Raw genomic sequence first — 25803 nt, 5'->3', positions numbered from 1 at the left:
TTACGGTTCTCAAGCTATGACAGATATCTAATAATACCCTTGGGGACGTTCACGCCACCGGGGAGCAGGTATGTGATACCCCAGGTATTGTAAGTATAGCCAGGACACCCATCTACATCCCTACAGACAGCTGGAGGAAGGTTGAGCTAGATGGTCATTCCCTGCTAAATGCAATTGCCCAAGGAACTGTACCTAATGCGTGCCATTCTCTTTCCTGCCTGTGAGATAAACCAGGCTAATTAGGCTCTGGTCGTGACAATGATAGTTATTCGCCCTTTAAACCCGACAGGGGCCATTGTCGGTACCAGGCGGCGTGTAGTTATACGAGTATGGTACCGACAGGTACCCAAGGTACCAAGGTATCTCTCTGGATTATTACTTACCTGGGCAGTCATTGGTCTAGTATGACCTCGGGGGGGGAGCTAAACAGAGGGTTCATCCGTCAAATCCAGAAGCGAATAGGGATCTCGCTTGCTTCGGCGCCACCCACTGTCGGCAGTGGAGACTGGAGACAGCTACCACTACGGAGTATCTACAAAGAACTAGATACAGTCTACAATCTGCCACTAAGCAGTAGTCTAATACGTAGGTACCACGTAGGTACCTACAGGTTCCAGCGAGCACATCATGCGAAAGTCCACGCTACTACGCTTAATCTTCCGTCCGACAGTTGGAGTGGCATTCCAGTCCATGACAAGGTGTTTCCCCTGCAAGCTGGCGCCACTCCTGCTCAACTACCTGTTGCATGCAGAAAATCAGTGCCATGGGTTGGCTATTCTCCCTCTGACACTGGTCGTTCATCCACGCCTGTAGCTGTGCGTCGGTCCAACCCCGATTAGCATAGACTACTATACGCTAGCTGGGTTCCTCCAAACGATATTGTTCCTTGGCTCCAGCTTTCCTGTTTAACTCAGGCGGAAACTTCTCGGCCGGGGCGGTCCAGTATCCAGGCAACCGAACAATTTCAAATCATGGAACATCTGCGCCTGTCGTACGATACTAGGATTCCCGTCCCTCCTTTAGGCATGAAAGCCGGGGCAGAAGTTCGGACGTTGACTGCAATGCAGGTGGCACCGAAGCACGCCGCATTTGACGAACCACGACTATATTACCCAAGTAGGCAGTAGGTACGCAGAGGTACCTACGGGACCTACCCCGCCGACAACTTTCACGGTGGTAGTACTCCCATGACCCCGAGGAAATATTTCGAAATTCCGTGAGCCACACTGATCAGTGGACCCCGAACGCCGAGGGAAGATGGCGATGACGATGATTCTCGTCCGCCGCCACAATGTGCATGAGAAAGAAGATGATAGTCGCTTCCCGAGACGGGAGCTTCCCGGAATGAACGCAAGTGGAGCTCGAAGCTGGTGAATTTGAAATAAAATCGTGACTAAGGAGGGCCAGAAGCTGTTGAGGTCCAGTGAGTGGGACGCGGTGGAGGGGAATTCCGCCGAGGGAGTGGGGCCAGGATCCGGCAGACTGGTTAGTCTTGCGGTAGATAACTCCCTCCATGAGTTTTTTTTTTTTTTTTTTTTTTTTTTTTTTTTTTTTTTTCGTTTTTTTTCCCTCCTTCGCGCGTCGTCCCACCTTCCTACTGCTCTTCATACGGCATACGGACCAGTCGTGGAGAGGGGCGGGGAGAGGAACGGCTTCTCCCCGAGACTGCAACGAGCTGCGGCGAGGTGCAGGCTAGGGGTGGGGAGGAGGGAGAAAGTAACCCGCCTGCCCTTTCGCTGAAGATGCGCGTTTCGCACCCTCATCGATACCTGTCAATCTATTAGACTTTCTGTCGAGTCAAAGGTAAATTGCGCGGGCTTATCTGGTCTACTTACTCAGCGTACCTACTTAGGTGGATACTTCTACCGAGAGACATCGGGAGGACGAGGCCAAACAATATGCATGCATGCGCAGCAACACCGCCCGAATAATTCAGCCCAGTCGGATCATGGGGAGATCCCATGGATGGGACTTTTCCAGCAGGGTGGCACCAACACCCATTGGGTCCCGGTTTCGGCTGAAGATCATTCATCCCGTCCTCAGGCCTCTCGGGTTGTACCACTACCCCATTGGGAGGTACTGGCTACGTACTCCCTTGTACCCACCGCGCACTGCGCAGGGAGGGGAATATCAGATCAATAGGTATTTCGGCTATGCTGCGAAGGCTGCCTACCTCGATACACACTTACTGTCTAGGTAAGTAGGTATGGAGTCGACAAAGTCCGAAGAAGTTCCCGGGGTATGTCTGATGTAACCCGATGTCTATTTACATCTAGCCATCAGCTGAGCTATGAACCAACCCGATTGGCGAGGAGTTGTGATATCGACCGACCAGCGTCCCCCCTGATTAGCGCATCTCGGTATTTTATTAGACCCAGGGCTACCAAGTTAGTTACTATACTATAGATGGATGGATAGTGGTTGGCATCCCGTTTGGTTTGTGGTTCCCGGCAGACTGGGACGCCCGTGCTTTTTAGCCCGGTCTCTACCCAGTAACCAGGGCGTCGGTGCCCAGTGGCAGCAGGAGAGATGCAACGTCAAAAGAAAGGAAAGGAAAAGAAAAGAAAAGAAAAGAAAAGAAAAGACGAGGAGTCAGAATGCACAGGAACTGGAAGATCTTGGTGACCTATGCGCTGTTCATCGCTCCATTCGGGACGCAATTATTGGATGCTAGTGTGTAGATACTTATCGCTATGCCGCTGCGCCTGCCGCACGCCTTGAAGATGGTTTCTTGGGTCTGGTCTTGGGAATGGCCGATTGCCCAGCCCATCTGGCCGCCGTCGGCGGCCGTGGGTGATCAGAGAACCCCTGCAGGAAGCCAAAGGATCGTAAGTTGACAATCTACCTACGGTAGTACCCGTTCTTTCCGAGCGGCAACTGCAGAAAAGAGAAAACTTTCCGAGGGTGGTTTTTGCTTTGGGGTTCTTTTCTTTTCTTTTCTTTTATTATTGTTATTGTTATTGTTTCCCCACTAGCTTGAGAAGCTAACCGGGTCTGTCTGACTGGCCTTGGTCGGCAGAACGAAGGACTGAGGACGGGATGGTGGTGGTGGTGGTACTGTAGTGAGTACGACCCCCGTTTTTTTTCCCCCATCGTACCGCAACGAACAATGCAAAAGTCAAAGTCGAATTAGGTACGTCTGACTCGCCCAGGACTCAGGTACGTCAGGGAGATTAGGATTAGACATTGGATATGGGGCATTCTAATGGGTGCCTTCTGTCTTGTCCTCGCGCCACCCGCCCAGAACCGCCCACTCGGTGCGCCGCTGTATAGCCACGACCGTCGACGACCCTGATGATGGCGGAATCTGCCCGTGGGTACAAGTTGTCTCGGCGCTGGATGGTGTGGTAGTGAGACTGTCTGTCAAACTGTCAGACTGTCAGACTCTCAGACTCTCAGGCTGGACTAGACCAGGGCCTGTACCAGGTCCAGGTCCAGCCAAAGTACCATCAATGCCCCCTAATTATGGTGATTATCCCGCCGGTTATCCTTTTATTTTAATTTTTTTTATTTTAATTTTTATTTTATCATATCCGGACTTAACTTCGAACAGGATTAGGGATTCTCCCCATCCTGCTAAAGTCAAACTTAATCCAACCTGTCGGGTTCAGGCAAAGAATTTGGGGAAAAGAGAACCGACGGTGCTCCTCCTCTTCCTGCCCCCCAATACCCACCATGTCCCCCCCCCCCCCCCCCCTGTCTAGCATCATTGGATCCCCGAGTGCTGGGGGACAGCGGGCACTTTAAATACATGACGGCCCGGACGTGCTCCATTGTCGGGTTAAGCCTTCGAAGTTTGATGTTTGCCAATCCATGCCTCCATCCAGTAACGGGTACTCGTAATCCTTCCTCTCCCACTAACTACTACTCTACCGTTCCCTCCCAGGATCTTCATTAGCGCTCTATTATTATTATTATTATTATAATTGGACTTGGGTCGCAATTGAATTCGTTTCCGTCTGAGAGTCTCAGTCGCCTTCTTACCATCTTCATCTTCATCACGTTCACTATCGCCATTGCTATTCTTTCGTTCTCCAGCACCCACCCTGACCGAACCCTGGTCTGGGATACTGCCGACGTACTACTACGTACCCTTTCCACCCCACTCGCGAGCTGCCCCCCCCCCCAAGGCCCCAGTTCCCAAGCCCGCTAGGACCCAAGATGACTGGTGGCAGGTCGGCTGTGAGCCTTTCCCTTTCTGAGCGTTGATGCGAACCCTATTTGATGCCGTTGATACTATTACTCGGGACACCCGTGCTGGTGTAATCAACCGTTGTCTACATCTTGCATTCCATCGCCCAGACGTGTGATTTTACTAACACGCCATGTCTCAGGAATCAACCCGTCAGGAGTAAGTCAATGACACAGTCCACACGCTCCAAAGGAGACAGAGACGCAAGAGTGTCTGCCGCTGTGCTCCTGCTGATGTGCCGCTGCTGAATGTGTCTCCAACAGTGACACCCAGTCCTTGACTGCGAGTGTAATGGACTACCCCATGGAACATGGAAGACGATACCACAGATATCATGAAGGCGGTACGTCTAGGCCACTCCGACCTCTGCCGGAGCCAGACCGTATGACCTGACTGAATATTCCATCCAGCATACCTGTACCCGAACGACGAGCAAGAGCTAGACCGCATGGACCTGCAACACCACATGCTCAAAATCATCAACAGCGGACAGTTGTTCTTCGCCCCGGTAGAGAACCCCAGAAGGATCCTTGATATCGGCACTGGCTCCGGTATTTGGCCTATCGAATTGGGTAAGAATCCGTCGTCCCCTCCCCCCCCCTCCCCCCTCCTCCCCTCGATTCACCTTATAAGACGGCTCATTTCTCACACTATCCTATCTCTCTCTCCGTAGCAACCCAATTTCCCACAGCCGAAATCATCGGCACCGATCTCTCGCCCGTCCAGCCGAACGAAGTCCCCGAAAACGTGCATTTCATCGTCGACGACGCCACAGAGGACGACTGGCTCTGGGGTCCTGACCACTTCGACCTCGTCCACGTCGGCCACCTCTCCGGCGCCCTATCATCATACAAAGACCTGCTGCGGCTGAGCTTCAAACACCTCACGCCCGGCGGCTACGTCGAAAGCCACGAGTTCGACCCGATACCCAAATGCGACGACGGGACCATGCCCCCGATGGACGACGAGAAGTTCAGCGATTACGCCCTGCAGGATCTCATGGACCTGCACGTCCGGTCAGGGCAGGTCTCCGACCCGCCGCGGCAATTCCGCGTGGCTCATCGCCTGGTCCGCTGGATGCGAGACGTCGGCTTCGTGGATGTCCAGGAGCGGGTCGTCAAAGTGCCCGTGAATCCGTGGCCCGGCGATTCGCACCTCAAAATGATCGGCTCATGGAGCGAGACAAATATCATGGAAGCTGTCGCCGGCTGGTCCTACAAGCCCCTCAGTATTCTGGGCTGGTCGAAGCCCGAAATCGAGGTCTTTCTCGTCGATGTGAGAAAGTCTGTCCAGAATCGTGAGGTTCATGCGTATCTGAACTATCACGTCGTGACGGGGAGGAAACCATCCACGGCCGAATGAGTCCTCTTCTTCATTGAGGGGGCTTAGTTCTGTTGATTGCGCCACCAGGAACATAAGACGAAAGCATTCAGTCATAAGTACCTATTTCTTAGCGATGATAGCTTTCTTTTTTTTTTACACCATTTTCCTTTCTTGGGGTTGGGCGTTTTCTTGGTGTTTAGTGGTCTTTGAATTTGATCTTTCGCCCTGTTACTGTGATGGCTAGCATTAGCATAAGATACCATTGGCTGCAGAGAGATTAGTGCATGCAAGGCGTGTGGGGGTTCTTCTTATTGTACTAGTTGGCTTTGCAAATATGCTGTCCGAAATGTATATACTCTCATGCTTCAGTTCTTGTGTCCATGAAAGACATCTAGCAGCGTGATGCGGATACCGACGTCCAGAACAGGCGTTAGCACGCATGCCCGGAAAGCCCAGCAAAAACACACTCAAAATCAAAGCCCATCAAGGCCAGCCATACAAGGCTGAAATGATTGACGTCCTTCCTCACCAGGCAATAAATAAGTGACCGACGAGAACGGACCAACCCGCACCAGCCAATACCCGCTGACTCATCCGCCCAACCGGGCAAGAGCTCCTCCGTCCGGTCCGCGACTTTGCCAATAATCCAATCCAACAAACCACCCCCCCGACAGGCCTGGACTGAACCCAGTTGCCAATTCCGCACGCAGGCGCCCATGTCTTTCGGCAGACATGCCTGCAGGCATGTACTCCAGCCTTCGGTCCCCTCGTCGCACGGCATCACCGACCACGTCTGGATCAGCGACGACTTCCTGATCTCCACCTTCCGTCGATTCGCGGCCAACGGCCAACGACGCTACGAGAGCCGCGTCCCGGGCCCATTGGAGGCCAGGAGACGGCTCGCTAGGCGCAAGAATACCTCCCTCTCAGTCATTGCGGGTGCCGGCCCGCTGGATGATATCGCTTGTTTGTTTGGGCGTAATGGGAAGGAGCATTTGAAGTGGGCGGATGGGGGGAGTTCAGGGAAGGGTGAGAGGGATTGCGCATATTTGGGGGTTCGAGGCTGTGGCTGACTTGGTTGCCGTATAGGTTCGCAGTTTTTACGGTTCGGTGCGCCCCCGCCCCCGCCTGCGCCTCCGATGTCGACTCCGGTTGTACCTGTGACGACAACGCCGACGTCAGTGTCTGGTTATAATGATGATCATGTTTCATGGGAGGCTCGCGAGGAGCCATCATCGATGCTATCCGCGGTTTCGGAGAAGGATTCGCGCGGCAGACGGTTTAAGGAGCGGTTGCTGAGGTGTGACACGGTGGAATCTGCGAAGAGTCTGGTGAAGGAATTGGAAATCAATATGGCTCGAGAGCCAGGGTACAGTCAGCTGATATTCGACCATTTCTTGTCGACGACGGTTGGGGGGAGTGAGGGGGTTGGGGAGCTGGCCTTGTTTCTGGATGACCCGCAGCTCAATGTTCGGGGAGCACGGAATTATCTTACTGTGATTGAACTGATTGTTTCGGACTGTATGAGATGGAGTGTGCTGTTTGATGCTGTCCCACGGGCTCTGGAGCTTGGGTTGATACCTCCGGATGAGCTGGAAGCTATGCTGAAGAAGATTTCAGGTTGGGTGCCGTCGAAGAAGGACAGCAGGATACCGCCCCCGCTTAGGGTGACGGAGATAGATCAGAGGATGTGGGATGCGATTGGCCGGTGCGATATCTACGGTCATTGGCATCTGAACGAGGATATCGTTGAGACGTGGCTCGGAGCTATCCGAGACAGAGGCATGTATGAAAACTTGCCCTTGGCGAAAAGCATCATCGTGGGTGCCAGAGGTCTGGCGTCTCCTCGGGGGGCTCGTCGCTCTTCGTGGGCGTCCCTGTTTATCATAGATTGGCTGGGATGCCCCGAGAGATTGCGTGTCGAAGTGGGTGAGGATTACGCAAATGAGATGCTGAGCGAGCTGAAACCTGGTGTTGCGACTGCTACCATCATATCGATCACGGAATCTCTGGCTTTCGAGAAGAATAACCAAGCTTTGAAACGGTGGCAGAAATGCTTGACCAAGGCTGAGAACATTGAGGACCTTGCGTCGTCAAAGAGATGGACAAGGGGGCATTTTGATTCTCATATCGCTCCAAGCAATCACGCCTTCGCACCGCATCAGCAAGTCATTATCCGTCTATGGGCTTTGCGGTCACTCGCCAAGAGCTTTCCTTCAGGAGGACCCTGGATCAAACATAAGAGGCCTACTGATAGGCCGATCATGAGATGTTTTCGTGTTTACGAAAGAGAAAGGATGTACGATCAGGGCTATGATTTCTTCAATAGCTTCAGGAACGACCTTCTCGATCTGAAGTTGCCTTTTAATGGTCTCCTAGTGCTGGCTGCTGACATGATGACCAAAAAGGCTCTTGTCAAGTCGACGCGACACAACCTGACGGTGATGGAGTCCTCGGACGTCTCCTTTGAAGAAATATTTGGCTCCGACGCCTTCCAGGATATCAAGACTCGCTTTTACAGCCAGTTTGAGAAAATCTCGCGGAACATCGACGTCACATCACCCAGCTTCATCGAGAAGGCGATCAATATCGCCAGAAGCGGCAATTCGCGAGACATCTGGACCCTGTTCCGTGTTCTGGATTGCCATACTCCGCTCAAGCTGGTCATCTCCACGGCGTGGGAGTACATTCCAGAAGATCCCGAGGACTTACTCGTCCGCCACGGGGCTAAAACTGGATCCTCCTCCATGGACCCCCATGTCGCCCTGGCGATGATCCATCTTCTCGCCGACTCGGTGGCGTGTGCCGAGCGCCTGAATCCACGTCGCTCCTTCGGCTTCATCCATTGGCTGTATGTCTTCCTGGTGAAACATGGCGCCCCGGTGAAGCCGAGTCTTGTCCGCGCCATGTACCATGCTGGTGTGGTAAGGTATCGACGCAGGGGTATGCATGTCACGCCTAGCCGGCATAGGTACATTACAGAGCTGATGAAGGAGATTGGGGGACCGGATGTTTTTGCTGATCTGATGGAAACGACTATAAGTCAACGTCAACAACAGTGGCTTGAGTGATATGGAGGTCTTTGTGATGGGGCATATTCACCCCACGGGTTCATGGGCACTATCTGGTGACTATGAAACCACATGAAACTCGGGCTGTGCCTGGGACTGTACATAGAAAATTAGAGCATACCTATACCCATACATGCCTCTGAAGGCGTATATAAGATACCTATGTCGAGACGTAATACTTCTCTACATACGAGACCGGCTTTATATCAGCCTCCGGTGCCAGCCTACAATTCAAGTGAACCATAATGTTTATTCATGAGTAGCCCCGATTTCGATAAGAGTACTTAGACATAATTCTGCCACGCAAAACCAACAAGCCATGGACTCTCTCCCCTGTTCGTAACAACGCGCTAATCTACATATCCACCTCCATCAAGTTAGAATCCCCCGAAGCCTCCTCAACAGTAACATACTTCCGCATGTCCTCCTTGCTGATAACCTTCTGGTTCAAGTAAGCGGTAGTACCCTGAGGGAAGCGGTAATTGCGCTCCTTCTGGCCACGCTCATTGGGCTTCATGTAGTTCCGCAGCAACTGGGTGGGCTTGTCGTTCTCGATGACGCACACATCGACATTGCTACCGGAGCCCAGATCGTTGAAGATACCGGCCTTGATAGCCTCGGCGCACAGAGTCACCGCGCCCTCGCGGTCCAGATTCGGCTTCCACATCGACTCGAACACCGACATCGCCGCCAACGATCCAGACCCCATGGTCACGTACGGCAGCTTGTCCGTCGACCCGTGCGCGTGCACAGTGTACAGGCCCGTCCCGGTCGGATCAACCCCCGCAACCACCAGATACGCCCCGATGTGTCCCTGGTATCGGAACAGGTGCTGCTTCAGCATCGTCATGCACGTGATCACTCGGGGCGGCCGTCCCGTCGACAAGGAGTGCAGCTCCACGTTCGAGCTGATCAGCGCGGTCGTGAATTCCGTGTCCGCGGCCGTTCCGGCGCCCGCGCACCAGATCTTCGGCGAGATGTAGTGCAGTTTCTCGCAGTTCTGGACGCGTGGAGGAGGGTGTGTTGGTTAGCCACGGGTATGGTTTCTGGGAAGGCTTTTGGGTTTACCTTGTCTGCTACTATCGGTCCGCTGGTGGCTCTGGTATCTGCTGCGATCTGTGATTATGATGGATGTGTGAGTTGAGTGAGTTTCGTCAATAATAACCCCCTCCTCTCTCCCTCTCCATCCTCTCCATCGACCCCGGAGGACACTTACCACAACGCCATTGTCGAATATGCACCCCACAATCGTGGTACCGGTGCTTGTGGCTTTCGGGAGAGGAACTCCCTTGGCGTGGAGGGCCGCGTTACGGTTGTAGTTGGAGAAATCGAAGCCGGTCATGGCGACGGCGTGGAGGGATAATAGCTGGACGGGGGAGGCGGGAGGCGAAAGTGGTGGGGAGTCGGAGCTCAGGAGGATGAAGGGAGAGAAAGTGGGCGAGAAAGAGAGTGAGAGCGAGAGGAGAGAAGCTATAGCTAGATAGCTGGGTGGACGGAGGGTGGATTGATGGCGGAGACGGCGAGGAGGAGCTGTTCGAGTGACGAAGCTCCGGGCGCCTGACGGTGGCGGCCTCAGGCAGGCGGTATTATCTAATGGGGTCCAATTCCGCTGTTTTTGTCCGGTGGTTGAAGATCGCCCGACTTTGGATCCGTTGGCGCTCACAACCACCTCCGTTCTGCTGCTTCTCCCCAGGCAGTCAGTCTCTGGACGTGCTGTCATTTCCTTGTCTTCTTGGGTCCTGAAACCCCCATTCCCTCAGCTTTGCTTCCTTCCCTCAAGGGGAGGTGGTCAAGATTTTTGCGCGCACCTGGAAGCTCTTCAACCGGAGTCCTCAAGCACTCCAGCGTCGCTCCTTTTCATCTTCGCCGCAAAGTCCGCCTTCTCCCCATGCTCCTAAACCCAGGCTATCCTTAGGCGACCGTCCGCGTTCAATCTCAGCCGATTACGACAGACTCAGAATGGCTTTCAGCTTTGGAGCGTCCGCCCCCGCCGGAGGGAGCGCTCCTCTCGAATTGGGACCCGAGCTCCCGGATGTTTTTGCGGAGGTATGTCGCAACAGAGCGCGTGGTGCTGGATCGATTCGAGGCTGACCCAGTCGTGGCAAATAGGAAGTTGGCTTCAAAGGCGTGTCCAGCGACAGCAACATTCGACTGCTCCCCACTCCCTGGCCCGAAGATGCCCTTCCGGCCCCTACCAGCTCTCTTCTGGCCGTCGCGCCCACCAAAGGCGTCGTTGTCGGCGCTGGCCCTGACACCTTGAATATCGCCACCACCTCCGCTGTTCGAGCGGCCATATCGGCACCGACCGGCGAAGACAAGGTCAAGACCAAGCCATTTCAGCCGCAAGCTACAATTCCCCTCCCTGCGCGACCCACACACATCACCTTCGCGTCGGGCGACAGCGCCTTGGTATTGGCTACGGAGAACGGCGCGCAGCTGTCGGTCTTCCAGACGGAGAGTCTCTTGCAAGGAAATGCGCAACCCGCTCTGTCCATCCCCACCAATGGCACCACCTTCCGCTTCCTTGCCCCCAATCCTGCGCCGGCGGAAGACGCCCACTCATCCCTTGTTGCGCTCGTCACGACGGGCGGCGACCTTCTCATAGCGAACATCAAGGCAGGCAGCCTGGTTTCGGGTGCGAGTGGCCAGGTCCTGAAGTCTGGAGTCAGCACGGTTTGCTGGAGTAACAAGGGCAAGCAACTCGTGGCCGGCCTCGCAGATGGTACCGCGTTCCAACTGACTCCCGAGGGTGCCCAGAAGGATGCCATTCCGCGCCCTCCTGATCTTGAAGACAACTGCCATGGTACGTTGAAAGCTAAAGATGTATCGATCGTTACATGTCTGACTGTATGCAGTGTCGTCTATTGCCTGGTTGGAGAATGATATCTTTTTGATGGTGTACACGTCTAACGCCGCGGAGGATGATATGGGCCAGACGCCTTCTTCTTCCTACTACATTATCACCCGAAGGAAGCAAGCGCCCTTCTTGATCCAAAAATTGCCCGAATTGTGCATGCCCTTCGGCGTCAAGCGCACCCCCGCCTACCAATTCATCGCGCGCCTCCGAGACTACAAGCCCCATCTGAAGGACGCCCTCATCGTATCCTCCACAGCGTCCACCGACGTATGCATGATCACCCGTGCCGATCAACCGTTGGCTAGCGATGATGCTGCGAAGGCGACCACAGGGCTCTTTGTTACGACAGAAGTGAACGATGACACGAAGAGAGCCTCCCTTCCCTTGAAGGACTCTACGGATGAGACCTCCGTGATTGGTTTGGGAACTGACCTGTCTAGTACAGAAAATGTGATAGCTCCTATTGCAGGCGAGGACATCGCTGAGAGCTCGACCCCTGTACCAAACCTTCTGCTCCTCAACAACGAAGGATGCCTCTCCTCCTGGTGGTTCATATACTCGGATGCTGTTCGGCAAAAGATCCCCTACAGCGGTATGGCGTCTCAGACCCAGCAACAGCAGTCCGTACAGCCTGTACAGCCAGCACAGCCCGAGCCTCCCAAGCAGCCTGCATTTGGACAGTCATCGTTTGGTAGCCCGTCCACTCTAGGATCATCGGCATTTGGGAAACCCGCTGGTGCACCTGGCTTTGGCAGTCCTTCCCCGCTGGGCGCTCGCCAACAGCCGGCTTTTGGAACATCGTCATTCGGTGCGCCTTCCTTTGGGACTCCATCCCAGGCTGGGACTTCTTTCGGCACTCCTAATGCCCTTGGACAGCCGGCTTTCGGAAAATCTGGCTTTGGAGCAATGGGCGGTGGCGCATCGACATTTGGCCAGCCGTCAACACCCGCCAAACCTCTTCCATTCGGCGCATCGGCAAGTGGTGCTGGGAGTGGCTTCGGCTCATTTGCAGGCGCAAGCACAGGCGGGTTCGGTGGTCTCGCGGCGTCAAAGCCGGCAGGAGGTTCGCCATTTGCTAGTATGGGAGGTGGCGGCGAAAACCCATTCGGCAAGCCCTCGGTCCCGTCACCGTTCGGTAGCCAGGCTAAGACCGAGACTGCTTTCCCTCAAACCGAGTCAAAGGGAGCGTTTGGACAAGGATCGAGTCCATTTGTACTTGGATCTATGTTCAAGGGTGATGGTAGCGCTGTTACTGATGCTCCTAGGCCCGAAAAAGCAGACAGCTTCTTTACTTCGGGCCAATCCATGGATGATATGGTATCTAGCAGCAACAAAACTAGCCCGCCAACTGACTCGATGGACGATATGGATGATGAGCCTGCTCCTGCTCAGAAGCCTGAACCTAAGGAGGCGCCGTCTTTGTTTGGACAGCCCTCTGAAATCGGGACTACTGCCCCCGAATCCAAGCAGACATCATCGTTGTTCGGGGCGCCGTCCAAGATCGGGACTACTGCCCCCAAGCCTAATCAGACCTCATCGTTGTTCGGGGCGCCGTCGAAAATCGGGGCTGCTGCCCCCGAACCTAAGCAGACATCATCATTGTTCGGGGCACCCACTTCCTCGCCGTCCTCAGTGTTTGGCTCTAACTCGCAAATCCCGAATCCGTTTGGCCAACCCCAGACCTCCAAATCGCCTTTCTCGATGTTTGGAAATGGTACACCTGCGAAGCAAGTGACAAGCCCCTTGTCTCCCCCCTCCGAAAAGACTGCCATTGCCACACCCCCCTCAACGAAGACACCATCGGAGGATGTCCACCGTACACCCGTCGCCTCGATACAAACCCCTCTGCCGCCCGACTCTACTAGCAAAACTTCCTATGGCCCAGGCGACACCTCTGCCTCGTCGAACGTTTCCAAGAGTTCATTCGAAGAAGCTCCACTCCCCCCTGACTTTACTATGAAGCCGAAGACTGCACCGGCGGACATTGGAGGCGATGCACCCTTACCCCCGGATTTCACGGCTAAACCTAAGAAGATAGAGAAGGAGGCTGAAGATGCCCCGTTGCCTCCTGATTTCACTATCAAAAAGCCAGCAGCACCCGAGGAGGTATCCGCCCCAGTCCCCGAAGATTCCGATTTTGATGAGTCGGAGAGAGAGGAAAGTGAGGAGGATGAGGAGGATGAGGAGGAAGAGGAGGATGAGGAGGATGAAGAAGGAGAGAGTGAGGAGGATGAAGAATCTGATTTCGCTGATAGCGGAGAGGACGTCTCGCGAGACATCAGCCAACCCGAATCCCCGGAAGCAAGCTTTGGGGACACTCCTGAAAGCTCCTTCAAATTCGGATCTAGCACTACCTCTAACGTGTTTTCGCAAGCTGCCAAACCTCCGCAGCAGCGGACATTGTTTGGCGAGATCGGCAAACCCGTGTTTCCGGCGTTCCAAAACCGGGAGCCTCCAAGGTCGCCTAGTCCCGTCCGGGGCAGTCCCCAGAAGACCAGGTTCAAGCACCCGGGCCAGAAGCCCATTGGCAAGCACCAGGCCCCTGGAAGCACACTTGCTGCTAGAAAGGCATCTCTCACGGAGACCGCACGACGCGAAAGCTTGCTGAGACCGCAGCCTTCTCCGAAGGAGTCTCGGAGAGCTCAAGCGAAGCAGATGGAGGAGGAGGCCCAGTCGCTCTCGGACGACGATGAGGACGAGAGGCTTCGTGCAGATCTTGCACGGCCTTTGGAGCCCGTTCCTACCCTCGACCCCTTCCTGCCCCACCAGAATTACGCTGGCGAGACAACCAAGCCCGGTATCCCGGGACAGATCGAGCGGCTGTACCGCGATATTAACTCCATGGTGGACACTCTGGGAATCAACGCGCGGTCCATGGCTGCTTTCCTTCTGTACCAGAGACAGTCGCAAAATGCGGACTGGGTTGGTATGTTGAAGGAGGACCACCCGGCTAACATCCTGGACGAGAAGCTACTTCTGTGCGATATCGAGAAGCTTGACGAAGGGGTTGTCATGCTGGCTGGCTCGCTGGAGCAACAGCGCGTGCAAGGCGTGGAGGAGAAGCTGGAAAGTTGCCGAGAGCTCCTGAGCAAAGACATCCTGACCCTTCGGGGCCAGTGTGCCAGCATCCGGAAGACTCTGGATGCTCACACGGATGCTGCAGCCATTGTTTCCGCGCCCCTTTCCGCCGAACAAGCGAACCTCCAACAGGACCTCCGGACTGCATCCACCGATATCCAAGCGAAGCTGGCAGAACTTGAATCGGCGGTGTCTCTGCTGCGGGCCAAGATTGCCGATGCCCCTCGCCCCGATGGATCGCGGCAGGCTACGAGACGGCCGACCGTGGAGGCCGTGACATCCACGATTGCGACCATGATGAACATGGCGGAGAGCAAGCGCAGCGACATCGACGTCCTGGAAGCCCAGATCAAGAAGCTGGGTATCGACACATCAGCTCCGGCAGCCAGCCGGGAGGGCTCACCGTTCACGACCCCCGCAAGGGCGCGACCCGATTCCCCACGACGCCCGGATCCGCCGACGGCCCCTCCAGCGCCTACCACACCCCCGACTCCGCCGCGCGCGGCAACTTCCGATCCAGCATCACCGGGAGCCGGCTTCGCAGCGTGGAAGGCGCCAGCGAGCTGGTCAGCAAGGAGGAGAGCGCCCAGTGGAAGACCAAGCTGCAGCGGCGCCAGCACATTGTGGGCAGTCTGAAGCGGGCGATCGGCGAGAAGAAAACCAAGGTGCGCGGCGTGGATGATCTGTAGCGTATTACTATTCTTATCGTCTTGTTTCTTGTCGTCTGTTACGAACACCAAAATCACGGGTCATGGCGTGGCGTGGTGCAACAGGCATTTCGACCTTGGGTAGCGTTATCTGTACATAGGAGCGGATTTATGTGTGCGTGGGTGTTCGGATTGGCATGTTGGGCCGACATTTGCGGTAATGTGATCGTGCTACACAGTCTTACAGTTGTGCAGCATACTACTCTGTAGCGTAGCGTGTAGCTATCAGTAGTGACCTTACATGGTAGGTTAACTATACGGCATATATAAGATTTCTGCCTAAGGCATAACTGACATCATCATCCGCAACGTCACGTCAACCCCATCCATCCATCAACCTTGATCAGTAGTTAGTCAACACAGCATCTACCTACCTCACCCTCTAATCTCTATCCTCCTCCCTCCCCAAGTTTCCCATTCAAAACCTGCCCTGTCTGCCACTTTCTGAAAACAACCCCCCCCCAAAACACCGCGAAAAATAATATCTATCATGTCCGGCGTCACCGAATTCATCTCCTTCCCTGTCTCCCCCGGCGTCAAACCCGAAGACCCCGCCAATGAACCCGGCGCCGCCCTGCTGGATCACTTCCGCGCCGCGAAACAGCAGGCTGGATATCTGAGCTCCGCGTGGGGGAGGACGGTGGAAGATGAGGGGAGGATTGTTTGGGTTATTGGTGAGTTTTTTTTTCTTTTTTTTTTCTTTGGCTTGTGTTTTGGAGGGGCGGGGTGGATTTTGGGCTGGGTTGGGTTGGGGGAAGGGGGGAGGGGGTGATATTCTATCTATTTACACTTGTATATGCATATATACATACACACACATACAGCCTGTCTGTCCAGTCCAACCTGAAAGACCTAGGAAGCTCCGGTCCAGAATCATATACTAACAACCCACCCCGAACAAACAACAGACTGGAAAGACGCCCACTCCGGCACAGGAAGCACAGCGACCACCCTTTCGCCCTTCCTCCCAACTGATAACGACAACCAACCAAGCATAACGACCCTCTTCGCAACCCTCACACCCCCGCTAGCCAACACCCTGCCCACCAACCCGATAACCGAACTCTTCACCCCCTCCTTCCCCACCACCATCAGCGGCCACGAAGCCGCCACTGCCACCGCCACCGCCGCCGTGCACGAAAACATGATCTCCTTCCGTCGCGAACTCCTCGAGAATCTTCCCGCGGGAACAGCAGGACCCGTCTCATTCTCCATGGGGCAGGTGGAAAGGCCCGGGGTCAGGAAACATGCGGGGAGTCCGTCTGGGGAGGCGTGGGGGATGGTGGTTGTGGCTGGGTGGGAGAGTTTGGAGGCACATTTGGAGGCGAAGAAGACGGAGGCGTTTGGGAGGGGGATTCAGCCTCTTAGGGAGGTGATGCTGAAGGGGGTGGGAGGGGAGGTGGTGATGAGGCATGTGGTTTTTAGGGGGGTGGAATGATAGGCAGATGGGCAGATGGGCAGATGGGCAGATGAGTGGTGGGGAGGTGCATGGGTGGATGTGTGTATGTATGAGAGGGAAGAATGTACAACGAGCAATAATTGGGTAGAACATATTATTAACGGGAGCTTGAGAAGAGCGCTTTTCCAATAAATACATTACAGCCGGAAGAGAAAATCCTCAAAGGAAGAAAGAAAACACGAGCAGGAGCAGATATACCCGAAAAGCCATACTCAAGGAAAAGAAGAGGGAAAAAAAAAAAAAAAACCAAAGCAGAGCCACACCACACCGGAAAATGTTGTTGTTGTCGAACAGGAAGAACAATTTGTCCCGGGAACGTAAACGGAACGGACGGACGGACGAAACAGGAAAAGCAAAAGCAGAAGCAGACTCAACTCACCCCCCGGGCTTAGATGCGGTGCTTTTCGCTCTCTGCGGGGTGTTAGCATATGGCCAGTTGTATCGTATTGCCAGTCATTTGCCAGCTAGGAAGATTGGGACGAAAACTCACCCAGTCTCGAGTACAGCATGTACAGAGCCATCTGGTTGCACTCCTGCGTGCCGGTGATCGTGACCAGACGCTCGTTGCTGTTCTCCTGGGGCTCGTTGATCTTGATCACGCTGCCACTCAGGTGACGGATCTCGTTGATCTTGGCACCGCCCTTGCCGATGATCGCGCCGACCATGTCGTTGGGGATGTAGATCTGCTGGGTCAGTGGCTGGCCGGGCATGGCACCGCCGGCCACGGGGGCTGCCGGGGTCGGGCCAGCGCCGCCACGAGCCTGCGCCGCCTGGGGAGCGCCGTAGGGAGCGGGCTGGTGAGGGCCAGCGCCGGCGTACGGGGTCTGGGGGGTGCCGCCGTAGTGCATGGATGCGGGCTGGGCAACGGGGGTCGCAGCCGCAGGGCCGCCGTGCAAGTAGGGAACGCCATAGCCGCCTGCCGCGCCGCGGTTGGGGTGCTGGTTGTGACGCTTGAAGGTGTCGGGGTGGCCATACTGACCTCCAGCGGGCTGGGGCACGTAGGGCACCACCTGCATGCCTCCAGGGACAGCACCGGCCGGACCACCGCTGCGCGTGGCATACGCCGAGGCAGCAGGGCCGCCAAAGCGCTCGGTCAGCTGCTCAACCAGAGTCACGGCGACGTAGTAGGTAGCGATGTGCACTGCGTCAGCAACACCCAGGATTACGAGGGACCGTTCCGTGGACAGGGGGAGACAGGCATCGGAAGCGTTGAGACGGGCGCCGGAGGCCTCCTGGATCTCGCGGATACGGCTGCCGCCCTTGCCAATGATGGAACCAATGAGGATATGGGGGATCAACAAACGCAAGGGGTAGGTCTTGGACTGGGCAGTGGAAGGGGCTTCAAGGGGCTCGTTGTTGAGGGTACGGATAATCAGACCGAAGGCCTAGGACATCCAGGGTTAGCTTCGCCATCGCGCAACATCAATCAATCAGGGCGACTTCGCGCGGAACCCACCTTCGCCGCAGCATCCTGGGGGCCGCTGACGGTCAAGATCCGCTCCACGGCACCACGGGTGTAGTCGCTGACAGTGCACTTGGCGCCTGACGCACGACGGATCTGGGATACGTTCTCCCCACCTTTACCGATGACGGTGGCAGCCTCCTGGCTGGAGATTACGGCCCGGATGTGGATCCAGCTCGACTCGTCCTGGGAACGGTGCTGGTCGGCCTGGGAGCCGCTGCCCTCGCCGTGAGAGGCAGTCGACTGGATCGGCTGCGTCTCGGCGTGGACATCCGGGACGACGACATCACCTTGGTCATCGGCCACGACGGGGGGCGCCTCCGACTTCACATCGGCATACGCCTCGGACTCATCGGCCTTTACTACTTTGTCCAGCGCAGGGCGCTTGGCCTCCGGCTGGTCGTTGGGACCGGACGGCGAGGAGGGATCCTCCAAGGGACGCTTGGTCGATTGCAATGCGGACGGAGAGGCAGACATGATGCAGGTTCCGTTTTTGTGTTTGCTTTCTTCACTTACGCAGGAAGTCGACGTGGTCAGAACAGCTTTGAGCTTGTTTGCTTTGCTTTGCTTTGCTTGCTTGCTTTGCTTTCTCTTCTGTTTCTCTTCTGCTTTATTTGCGCGACTATGTACACCAGGAGTTCCCAATAAAACTTGCTGGTGCTGGCGAATCGGGTGGAGAGGGAGGTTCTGGTGCTGGTGCTGGTGCTTGGAAGGACTGGGAAGAATTGGTGGTGGTGTGGAGTGGATGTTGGAAAGGAGGGCCGACGAGGAAGAGTGAGAAAGATGATGCTGGGTTTGACGGGCCTGGTATGTACCTCGGCAGAGCGAAGCAGTGCTTGAGGCAGAGGGTAGAAGGAAACAAAACCAATCGGGTCGGGAGGTGGTGACGGAGTGAGTGCTCAGAGGGTCGGAGGATGGACAGCGGGGATGGGGAAGAGTCCAAATAAGAAAGAAGATGAAGCCCAAATTATCCCTTTGTTTCCCTTTCTATAAAAAAAAACGCGACTCCTTTGGACGGACAGCACCACGACGGGTCGGCTACACGGTCTCCCACACGAGGCTGGAATAGCACACGCGAGTCAAATCAAGGTCGAAGCGAGAAAAGCGGTCTGCTGGGGGCAGCGACGGCGATGGAAGGGGGGGGGATGAGAGAAGAGGAGAAGGAGGGGGGGAGGATGATGGAGGAAGAGAGGCGAGATGGGAATATCGCGGTGAGGATGGATGGATGGATGAGGTTGAGACGAGACGAAGAGGAGTTGCGAGTTGCGAGTTGCGATCCCAACTCAACTCCGCCTGACCGCTTAGTCACGTCGGGCCAGCATCACCCGCGCTAGTCCTTGTCCGGCAACGCGTCCTGACCCTCACGTGCGCTCACGTGCTCCCCATGCAAAACAGCAGCGATGCCAATGTACAACCACCACCTGCCACGGTTGATATTGAGACACAGGAGGGGAGATACACGCTGCAGCAATCAAGAACTACACCTTACTCCAATCCGCCACCATTCCCACCCACCGAACCATCAACCCCATGGACGTGCCCCCAGAAACCGTCGACAAAGTGCGGCGGTTCGCGGAGAAGCGCCAACGCGCCGAGGGATTCTACGAGACGCAGACAATCAGCCCGGCAACGCTACAAGCCTACAACCGCAAACTCGACGACACATTACGCGACCTACAGAACCAAGTCAAGCGCCAAGAAGATGATCTGCGCACGGTATGTATCAGTCCCAGTCTCCAAACACCCCATCCCGCGCCAACAGACAAACCAAGGACCCAAATCCTAACACTCCAAGCCCAGCTACGCGAGGTCAACACCTTCGACCTCTCCAAAATAGGCAGCAACACCTGGTCACGGGTGGCTCAGGTCCGCCGAGCCAAGAAAGCCTATGAATCGCTCCTGAAATCAGAGACGCAGTTCCCAGCCCCGGGATCGCCTCTACCCTCTCTAGTCGCAATCGAGGAGACGATGCGTCTAGTGCAAGAGAGCAAAGTATCCATCGCAATGACAGCCGAGAAGCTATCATCTAACCGCCAGCGCCTGAAAGCCGAGGAGGCGAATCTGCGCGACGCGCACTCCATCCGCGATGGCCTGCGACGACGGATCCAGACCCTGGGTAGCGAGAAAGCAAGCAAGGAGAAGAAGACCGCTGCGCAGCTCGCGCGCGAGCTTGTGGACCAGCAGACGACGAAACAGGAGGACCTGGATTCCTCGACGGAGGAGATGAAGACCGCCCTGTACAAGTTTGTCGACGACTCCCTCGCGTCGATGCTGGCCGCGGAGGCCCTCGGCGGTCCTACCGTGGGAGACGCGCCCTGGGTTTCGGATGCCACGCTGCAACTGGGCTACACGAATCACGGGAAACCGAAAAAGCCGAGGGCGGCGCAGCCGGCGGCGGATCCTGATACCAGTCAACGGCGGATCGATGAGCTTCTTCCTCCTCGCCAATCGCAATCGGGGCAAGGGAACAACGACCAGGCCTCTAATCGGAGGGAAGCGGCCGGCCTGGAGATGCGTAACCTTCTCGATAAGCTGCTAGAGGCAAGCTCCTCTTCCTCCTACATTGATCTTCCCCGAGAATCTGCCGCGTCCCGGTTTTTAGTTAGAGCCAAAGTGGCGCAGTTCCATCCCCGCGACGCGAGAAAGCTGCGGTTGATCGATTTCGGGCGCTCGTTAGACGATTGAATATTCTCCTCTTTGCTCGCTTGATATATGCACATCACGTCACATCTAAGGTATAAATGAAGGAAAGGAAATGACAGGAAGGGAAGAAATGCAGGCTGTATATATTCGCTCGGGAAAAAAAGCCAAGGCGCCTAGTACATTAATCATGCCAATGCTTGGTGAACCCCCTCCCCGGACAGCGTAACGCCTGTACATGCATGGAAGGCAACAAGAGAAAACCCGTAACTGTCACCCCGAAATATACCATCAAGTTCGTCATGAGATCCGAGAAACGCTGCACTTGCAAAAGCCCCATCAGATGGGCATCATCCCGATTCGACTGCTCGGTTGTTTTGTCTTCGTGTTCTTTCGGGCGAAAGAGGAACGGCCCTCGGCGCGATCGCCGGATTTCCTCCTCGCTCCCGGGGTCTTGGCCCGGGATTTGGGGGCGGTATTATTCTGGCGACGAGGGCGCTTGGTGGACTGGCGTTTACGAGACTTCCCTTTACTGGTCTTGCTGGGCTCGTCATCGTCAGAGTCATCGTCGGCCGCCTGGGTCGAGAAATACCGACTGGACACCGTCTCGTCCAGATTGAAGGTCGACGGATGGTCCGTAAAGATGCCACCGTCGCTGTACTCATCCTCGGTGGTGAGGTTGATGACATTGTGATGATTTGGATCCGGGACCACCCCGTCGGCATCGTCCTGCTCCTTCTTCAACTCCACGTAACGGCGCTGCGTGTCGCGGATGAGTTTCATGATCTGGGCGCCGTATCGGCTCACTTTGTCCGGATCGATGCCGGGAATTCGAGCAAGTTCCGCCATGTCTGATGAAGGTCAGTTCTGCTTGCAGATACCATTGAAAGAGGAGGTCTCCTACCTTTGGGGAAGACAATCACCATCTCACGCAGAATGCTGTCGGTGAACGGTTGATTGCGAAGGCCCTTCTGTAGCACCAGCTGTTGGGAGTTAGTCAGTGCATCCTTCGAGGTAGTATTTGTTATATGGGAACACTCACGTCCTGACAATAGTTCTTGGCGTAGACCATGAAGTCTTCCGCAACGGCCTTATGAAGAGGGTCGAGCTGATCAAACCTGTGGTCTTGGGTGATTGGCGGGCCAGGAGTACGCCTTCGTTCTGCGCGTGGCTTGCCGGCGACTCGAATTTGTTCAAAGCCATCGCTGTCCTCATCCTGCGTAGACTCGCCTCCGGCCTCGCGGTATTGGAAGCGAGCCAGACGACGCTGGTTGGCGGATTGTACAGGCGATGAGACATTCGTAGATTGCGGATGATACTCTTTACCACTGCTTGCTCGAGAAGCTGCAGTCGGCTTTCGACCCTTTCCATTCGGCGAGAGGCGCACGTCGAGCTTCAGTTTACAGCGGCCGCTCTCAAAATCAGCGGCACGCCGTCCCAGCTTGATGTATTGAACGGCGAATTTACCGCCATTGACCACGTTCTCTTCTACAAGAGCCCCCTCCCCAAGAAGCCGATGGAACAGCCGTTCTGCCTCCCCCAGTTCGAGGTCCGAACCGGCTCCATAGCCAGTGGCCTGTCGGTGTTGAGGGGACCTGAACCTTTTCACGCTCCCGCGGAAGATGTTGACCGAGTAAGACAGCGTCACCTTGTCTTCAATGGACTGGAAGTAGCGCACAACCTTGATGGCAGAAGCGGCGTACTCGGAGAAGTCGTGGAGCTCGAAAACCGAATCAGATTTGCAATTGTCACAGGAGGCATTGCAGTCTTGTCGACGGAAGTACTCGTTGAAGTAGGCGAGGATTTGCACCCTTCGGCAGTCGCTCTTGTTTTCGCAGTATTGTACGACATTGTGCAACATCTGTCGCTGTCGGTTTTTCTGCTGCTTACTGCCATCGCTCTTGTCGATCATGCTCATTAGAGTTGTCGTGTCCTTATAGCAGTAATAGAGGTAGCAGCCGGACCGCTTCCCGTCTCGACCAGCACGTCCCGTTTCCTGGTAGTATCCCTCCAGACTCTTGGGAATGCTATGGTGGATCACGAATCGTACATCCGGTTTGTCGATTCCCATGCCAAACGCAATCGTCGCGACGATGACATGAGTCCTTCCAGCCTGCCAGCTCTGCTGAACCTTTGCACGTGATTCAGAGTCCATACCAGCGTGGTAATGCTCTGCCTTGACGCGATGCTCATCCCGGAGCTGCTCCGCGACCTTTTCACAAGTTTTGCGCGAAAGACAATAGACGATGCCAGACTTGTTCTTATATGAGGTTGATATAGTATTGGCAATGCTAGCCAGGAGCTCCGCTCCCTTTTTCTTGACCCGCACCTCGTACGTCAGATTCGGTCTGTTGAAGCTCTGAGAGAACACTTCGCAACCCTCCATTTTGAGATTGTGGATGACATCGACCTTGACATTTTCCGTGGCTGTCGCAGTCAGCGCCATCATAGGAACCCCCGATAGCTGGTTTCTAAGCCCCCCCAGCTCTTTATAGTCGGGGCGGAAATCATGTCCCCACTGGCTGACGCAATGCGCTTCATCAATGACAATGCGCGCAAGCCTGCCGCTGCGGTTGAGTTTCTCCAAGCTCCGAATGACGGCCTGGCTTTTGTTGACCATCTCCGGTGTAATGTACAACAATTCGATGTCTTCCTCCGCCAGGGAGCTCGACAACGTATTCATTATCCACTGACGTTGCTCTTTCGGTGTCTCTCCGTTCAGCAGGTGCGCTTTGATATTCAACTTCTTCAAATGGGAGACCTGGTCCTGCATTAGACTGAGAAGTGGCGATATCACAAGCGTGACTCCTCTACTCGAGCCAGAAGACACAACGGAGGGCAGCTGATAGCACAGAGATTTGCCGCCACCCGTAGGCATCAAGACGAATGCGTCCTTCCCACTCAAAGTAGCGTCTATAGCCTCGAGCTGGTTCATACGGAACCCGCGGAGATGGAAACGGTCCTTCAAAGCGTTCCTCACGTCTTTGGACCACGCATGGTTACTCCAAAGAGCATTATGACCTTGGGGCTTCTGTGACGCTGGCAACCGAGAAACGTTTCCAGACGTTTCAGCGAAAACTTTGCGATTGTGAGGGTCGTGATTGTCCGTCGAAAATGTGTTATCGAAAAACCCGGCAGCCTCCAGCATATCCTCATCGTCCAAGTCAAACTCGTCTGCCTCTGCAGGAGGTAGTGTGGGCGAGCCCATAGTCCTGGTGAAAACGTCGTCGTCATCCAGCGTCGTAGGGTGATCGTAGTCAAAAGCTCTGTGACTCGAGGTTCCGTTGGTATTCTTGAAGGAAAGCTCTGATACACGAGTGGAAGTTTCAGAGCGTGGGCCATTGTAGTCCATCGTTGGCCGTGTAGGTGGCCGCGAGGGCGGAGCCACAAATGTGTCCGCATCGTGTAGGTAGCTGTCCTCCCTGATACTCGCTGGCCTTGAAGAAGGTTGGCCAGACAACAGGTTCAGGGGCTCTGGAGCACGCCAGGGGGCTTCATATTTCAAAGTCTCCAGAGACGATAGCAACTTGGATCGTGCAAGCAGACCTTGTATGTCCGCCCCGACCATTTCCAACTGTGATGAAACTTCTCGGCTTTCTGCTAGCTCTGGCATCTTGTGCGGATCCCGACCTTGTGTTATAACCTGCATGATCCTTTTCTTTAGCCCCTCTTTCTTGGACTCACAAGTCTTATAGGTGACCCGGAGTTGCTTCAAAGATTCAATTGCCTCGATCCTGTCCGTGAGAGTCTTATTTTCGGTAATCAAATCAGGGGCGAGCTCTCCCTTCATTGCCCGCTCATATACGATTTCCGAGTTCTTCGTCAGGGTGTCCCTATGGCTTGCAATCACTCTGTCAAGAGCCTCTGCCGCGAAAGACATGAACTTCGTCACATCTTTGTTCTGGGGTTGTGAAGCTGGGATGCTGGTAGACGGAGGTACACGAGATATCTGTACAGGACTGGTATGTATCTCTTTCTTGCATTTCCGAGTACTGGACGGGACGACATCCATCGCATCGGATACTTGTGGTGAAGAACGTTTGGCCTTTCTCACAGGGCTGGCAACCGGATGCTCATCCGAACTATCTTCTGTCGGCAGAATTGGATATAGAGATTCGTGGGAGTCCAGTGTTGGCCCATCCTCATTCTGCATCCAGTCGTCAAACAAATTATCATCGCCATCTTCGTCAGAGTCGGCGATGACAAAGCCCGCGCGGGAATGGGAATGGGAAGTGGCAGCCGCCGGTTTATTCGCGCGAAGGGGTTTATCATCGGTTTTGGTCGTTCGCGGGGATTTCCTGTGCATGTTTTGTGTCGAGATGGTCAGGCTATCATCCTTGAAGGGCGAGCGCGCTTTCGCGCCATTCTTCCGGGGCGAGACCAGATCAGACACGTATTCATCGCTCTTCCGCTTCTTCCCACGCTTCTCGAAGTTCTCGACAGGGTCTTTTCGAAATGCCGCGTCTTCGGTCCATAGCCGACTCGGCTCACCAAACTCATCATATGTGCTTGACGAAAACGCCGTGGGATCGAATTCGCCAGTTAAGTCTATCGTGTCGATGTCGATCTTCGCTGCTGGTGATTTCTTGACAATACCTCGCTTGGATTCGAACGGTGACACGAACAGGGAATCGGGGCTAGTAAATTGAGCAGGGGAGCTGTGGTTGTCTTCAAGGCGTAAGTCGCTGCGGATCTCTCGACAAGGATTATTATGTCTGCTACCGTACCTTTGATACCCTGATCCTGCACGGCCTCCCGCTTTCTCGCCGGCGATTCTGCATACGGGCGACTCGTCGGAGCCTTCGGTGTGCGCGCGACGGGTTCATTGTGGCCGAGAATGAGCATCCGCGGTTTTCGTCCCGACCCCGGCGTGAGTCGCAACCGGGCCATTTCTGAGTCTGTGTCGGATTCTACCTTGGCAGTGTCGTCCACATCGTTTCTGACTGCTGTCCGAGTGACGGGCTGGGAATCACCGATCGCGAAGCTCGCTGTCTGGCCGGCTGGGACTCCCCAC

The 25803-nt window shown here is 55.2% G+C and overlaps 7 protein-coding genes across 7 annotated transcripts; 4 read left to right on the top strand and 3 right to left on the bottom strand.

Annotated features, from left to right (window-relative positions):
* The first annotated feature begins 4277 nt into the window (after nucleotides 1-4277).
* Nucleotides 4278-8700, top strand: BO70DRAFT_389714 (class I SAM-dependent methyltransferase). Its single transcript, XM_025546099.1, has 8 exons — nucleotides 4278-4351; nucleotides 4456-4535; nucleotides 4603-4764; nucleotides 4866-5521; nucleotides 6226-6570; nucleotides 6613-6669; nucleotides 6733-8458; nucleotides 8498-8700. Exons 1-8 carry the CDS (start codon nucleotides 4326-4328, stop codon nucleotides 8584-8586), a joined length of 3141 nt encoding a protein of 1046 aa, XP_025396072.1. The 5' UTR covers nucleotides 4278-4325; the 3' UTR covers nucleotides 8587-8700.
* Nucleotides 8701-8947: 247 nt separating this feature from the next.
* pup1 (proteasome core particle subunit beta 2) lies at nucleotides 8948-9942 on the bottom strand (the record flags this gene model as incomplete). Its single annotated transcript, XM_025540515.1, has 3 exons — nucleotides 9803-9942; nucleotides 9655-9702; nucleotides 8948-9586 (listed from the first exon to the last, which is right to left on the bottom strand). Coding segments are annotated over exons 1-3 (813 nt in total), but the record flags the coding sequence as incomplete, so codon positions are not given.
* A 603-nt stretch (nucleotides 9943-10545) lies between these two features.
* Nucleotides 10546-15363, top strand: BO70DRAFT_432056 (FG-nucleoporin NUP159; the record flags this gene model as incomplete). Its single annotated transcript, XM_025548287.1, has 4 exons — nucleotides 10546-10632; nucleotides 10696-11389; nucleotides 11442-14925; nucleotides 14994-15363. The coding sequence occupies 4 exons, from the start codon at nucleotides 10546-10548 to the stop codon at nucleotides 15208-15210; spliced, it is 4482 nt and encodes a 1493-aa protein (XP_025396070.1). The 3' UTR covers nucleotides 15211-15363.
* Nucleotides 15364-15586: 223 nt separating this feature from the next.
* On the top strand, nucleotides 15587-16870 carry BO70DRAFT_389711 (uncharacterized protein). The gene is made up of 2 exons (XM_025546098.1): nucleotides 15587-15902; nucleotides 16137-16870. The coding sequence occupies exons 1-2, from the start codon at nucleotides 15719-15721 to the stop codon at nucleotides 16664-16666; spliced, it is 714 nt and encodes a 237-aa protein (XP_025396069.1). The 5' UTR covers nucleotides 15587-15718; the 3' UTR covers nucleotides 16667-16870.
* An 80-nt stretch (nucleotides 16871-16950) lies between these two features.
* On the bottom strand, nucleotides 16951-18929 carry BO70DRAFT_125955 (telomere maintenance protein PBP2). Its single transcript, XM_025537988.1, has 3 exons — nucleotides 18144-18929; nucleotides 17178-18072; nucleotides 16951-17098 (listed from the first exon to the last, which is right to left on the bottom strand). The coding sequence occupies exons 1-3, from the start codon at nucleotides 18624-18626 to the stop codon at nucleotides 17076-17078; spliced, it is 1401 nt and encodes a 466-aa protein (XP_025396068.1). The 5' UTR covers nucleotides 18627-18929; the 3' UTR covers nucleotides 16951-17075.
* A 656-nt stretch (nucleotides 18930-19585) lies between these two features.
* BO70DRAFT_365275 (uncharacterized protein) lies at nucleotides 19586-21146 on the top strand. The gene has a single exon (XM_025544025.1). It carries the CDS (start codon nucleotides 19680-19682, stop codon nucleotides 20832-20834), a length of 1155 nt encoding a protein of 384 aa, XP_025396067.1. The 5' UTR covers nucleotides 19586-19679; the 3' UTR covers nucleotides 20835-21146.
* On the bottom strand, nucleotides 21129-25679 carry BO70DRAFT_298904 (RecQ family helicase MusN; the record flags this gene model as incomplete). Its single annotated transcript, XM_025539622.1, has 4 exons — nucleotides 21129-21640; nucleotides 21694-21772; nucleotides 21832-25457; nucleotides 25517-25679. 4 exons carry the CDS (start codon nucleotides 25677-25679, stop codon nucleotides 21129-21131), a joined length of 4380 nt encoding a protein of 1459 aa, XP_025396066.1.
* Between the last annotated feature and the right edge of the window lie 124 nt (nucleotides 25680-25803).

The sequence above is a fragment of the Aspergillus heteromorphus genome, assembly GCF_003184545.1.
Source record: "Aspergillus heteromorphus CBS 117.55 chromosome Unknown BO70scaffold_29, whole genome shotgun sequence".
Taxonomy (NCBI): Eukaryota; Fungi; Ascomycota; class Eurotiomycetes; order Eurotiales; family Aspergillaceae; genus Aspergillus; species Aspergillus heteromorphus.
The sequence above is the reverse complement of the archived record's forward strand: the minus strand, read 5'-3'. Positions and strand labels throughout refer to the sequence as shown.

What these genes read in the sequence shown, in the direction of transcription:
- BO70DRAFT_389714 (XM_025546099.1), top strand. Translation starts at nt 4,326, where the DNA reads ATGTCTCAGGAATCAACCCGTCAGGA. An exon ending in GGGATTGCGCATATTTGGGG is followed by an intron (nt 6,571 to 6,612) that starts GTTCGAGGCTGT and finishes ATAGGTTCGCAG; the next exon opens with TTTTTACGGTTCGGTGCGCC. An exon ending in CTCCGATGTCGACTCCGGTT is followed by an intron (nt 6,670 to 6,732) that starts GTACCTGTGACG and finishes GTTTCATGGGAG; the next exon opens with GCTCGCGAGGAGCCATCATC.
- BO70DRAFT_389711 (XM_025546098.1), top strand. Translation starts at nt 15,719, where the DNA reads ATGTCCGGCGTCACCGAATTCATCTCCTTCCCTGTCTCCCCCGGCGTC. An exon ending in GAGGATTGTTTGGGTTATTG is followed by an intron (nt 15,903 to 16,136) that starts GTGAGTTTTTTT and finishes AACAAACAACAG; the next exon opens with ACTGGAAAGACGCCCACTCC.
- BO70DRAFT_125955 (XM_025537988.1), bottom strand. Translation starts at nt 18,626, where the DNA reads ATGTCTGCCTCTCCGTCCGCATTGCAATCGACCAAGCGTCCCTTGGAG. An exon ending in CCCAGGATGCTGCGGCGAAG is followed by an intron (nt 18,073 to 18,143) that starts GTGGGTTCCGCG and finishes TGGATGTCCTAG; the next exon opens with GCCTTCGGTCTGATTATCCG. An exon ending in CATGCTGTACTCGAGACTGG is followed by an intron (nt 17,099 to 17,177) that starts GTGAGTTTTCGT and finishes AACACCCCGCAG; the next exon opens with AGAGCGAAAAGCACCGCATC.
- BO70DRAFT_365275 (XM_025544025.1), top strand. Translation starts at nt 19,680, where the DNA reads ATGGACGTGCCCCCAGAAACCGTCGACAAAGTGCGGCGGTTCGCGGAG.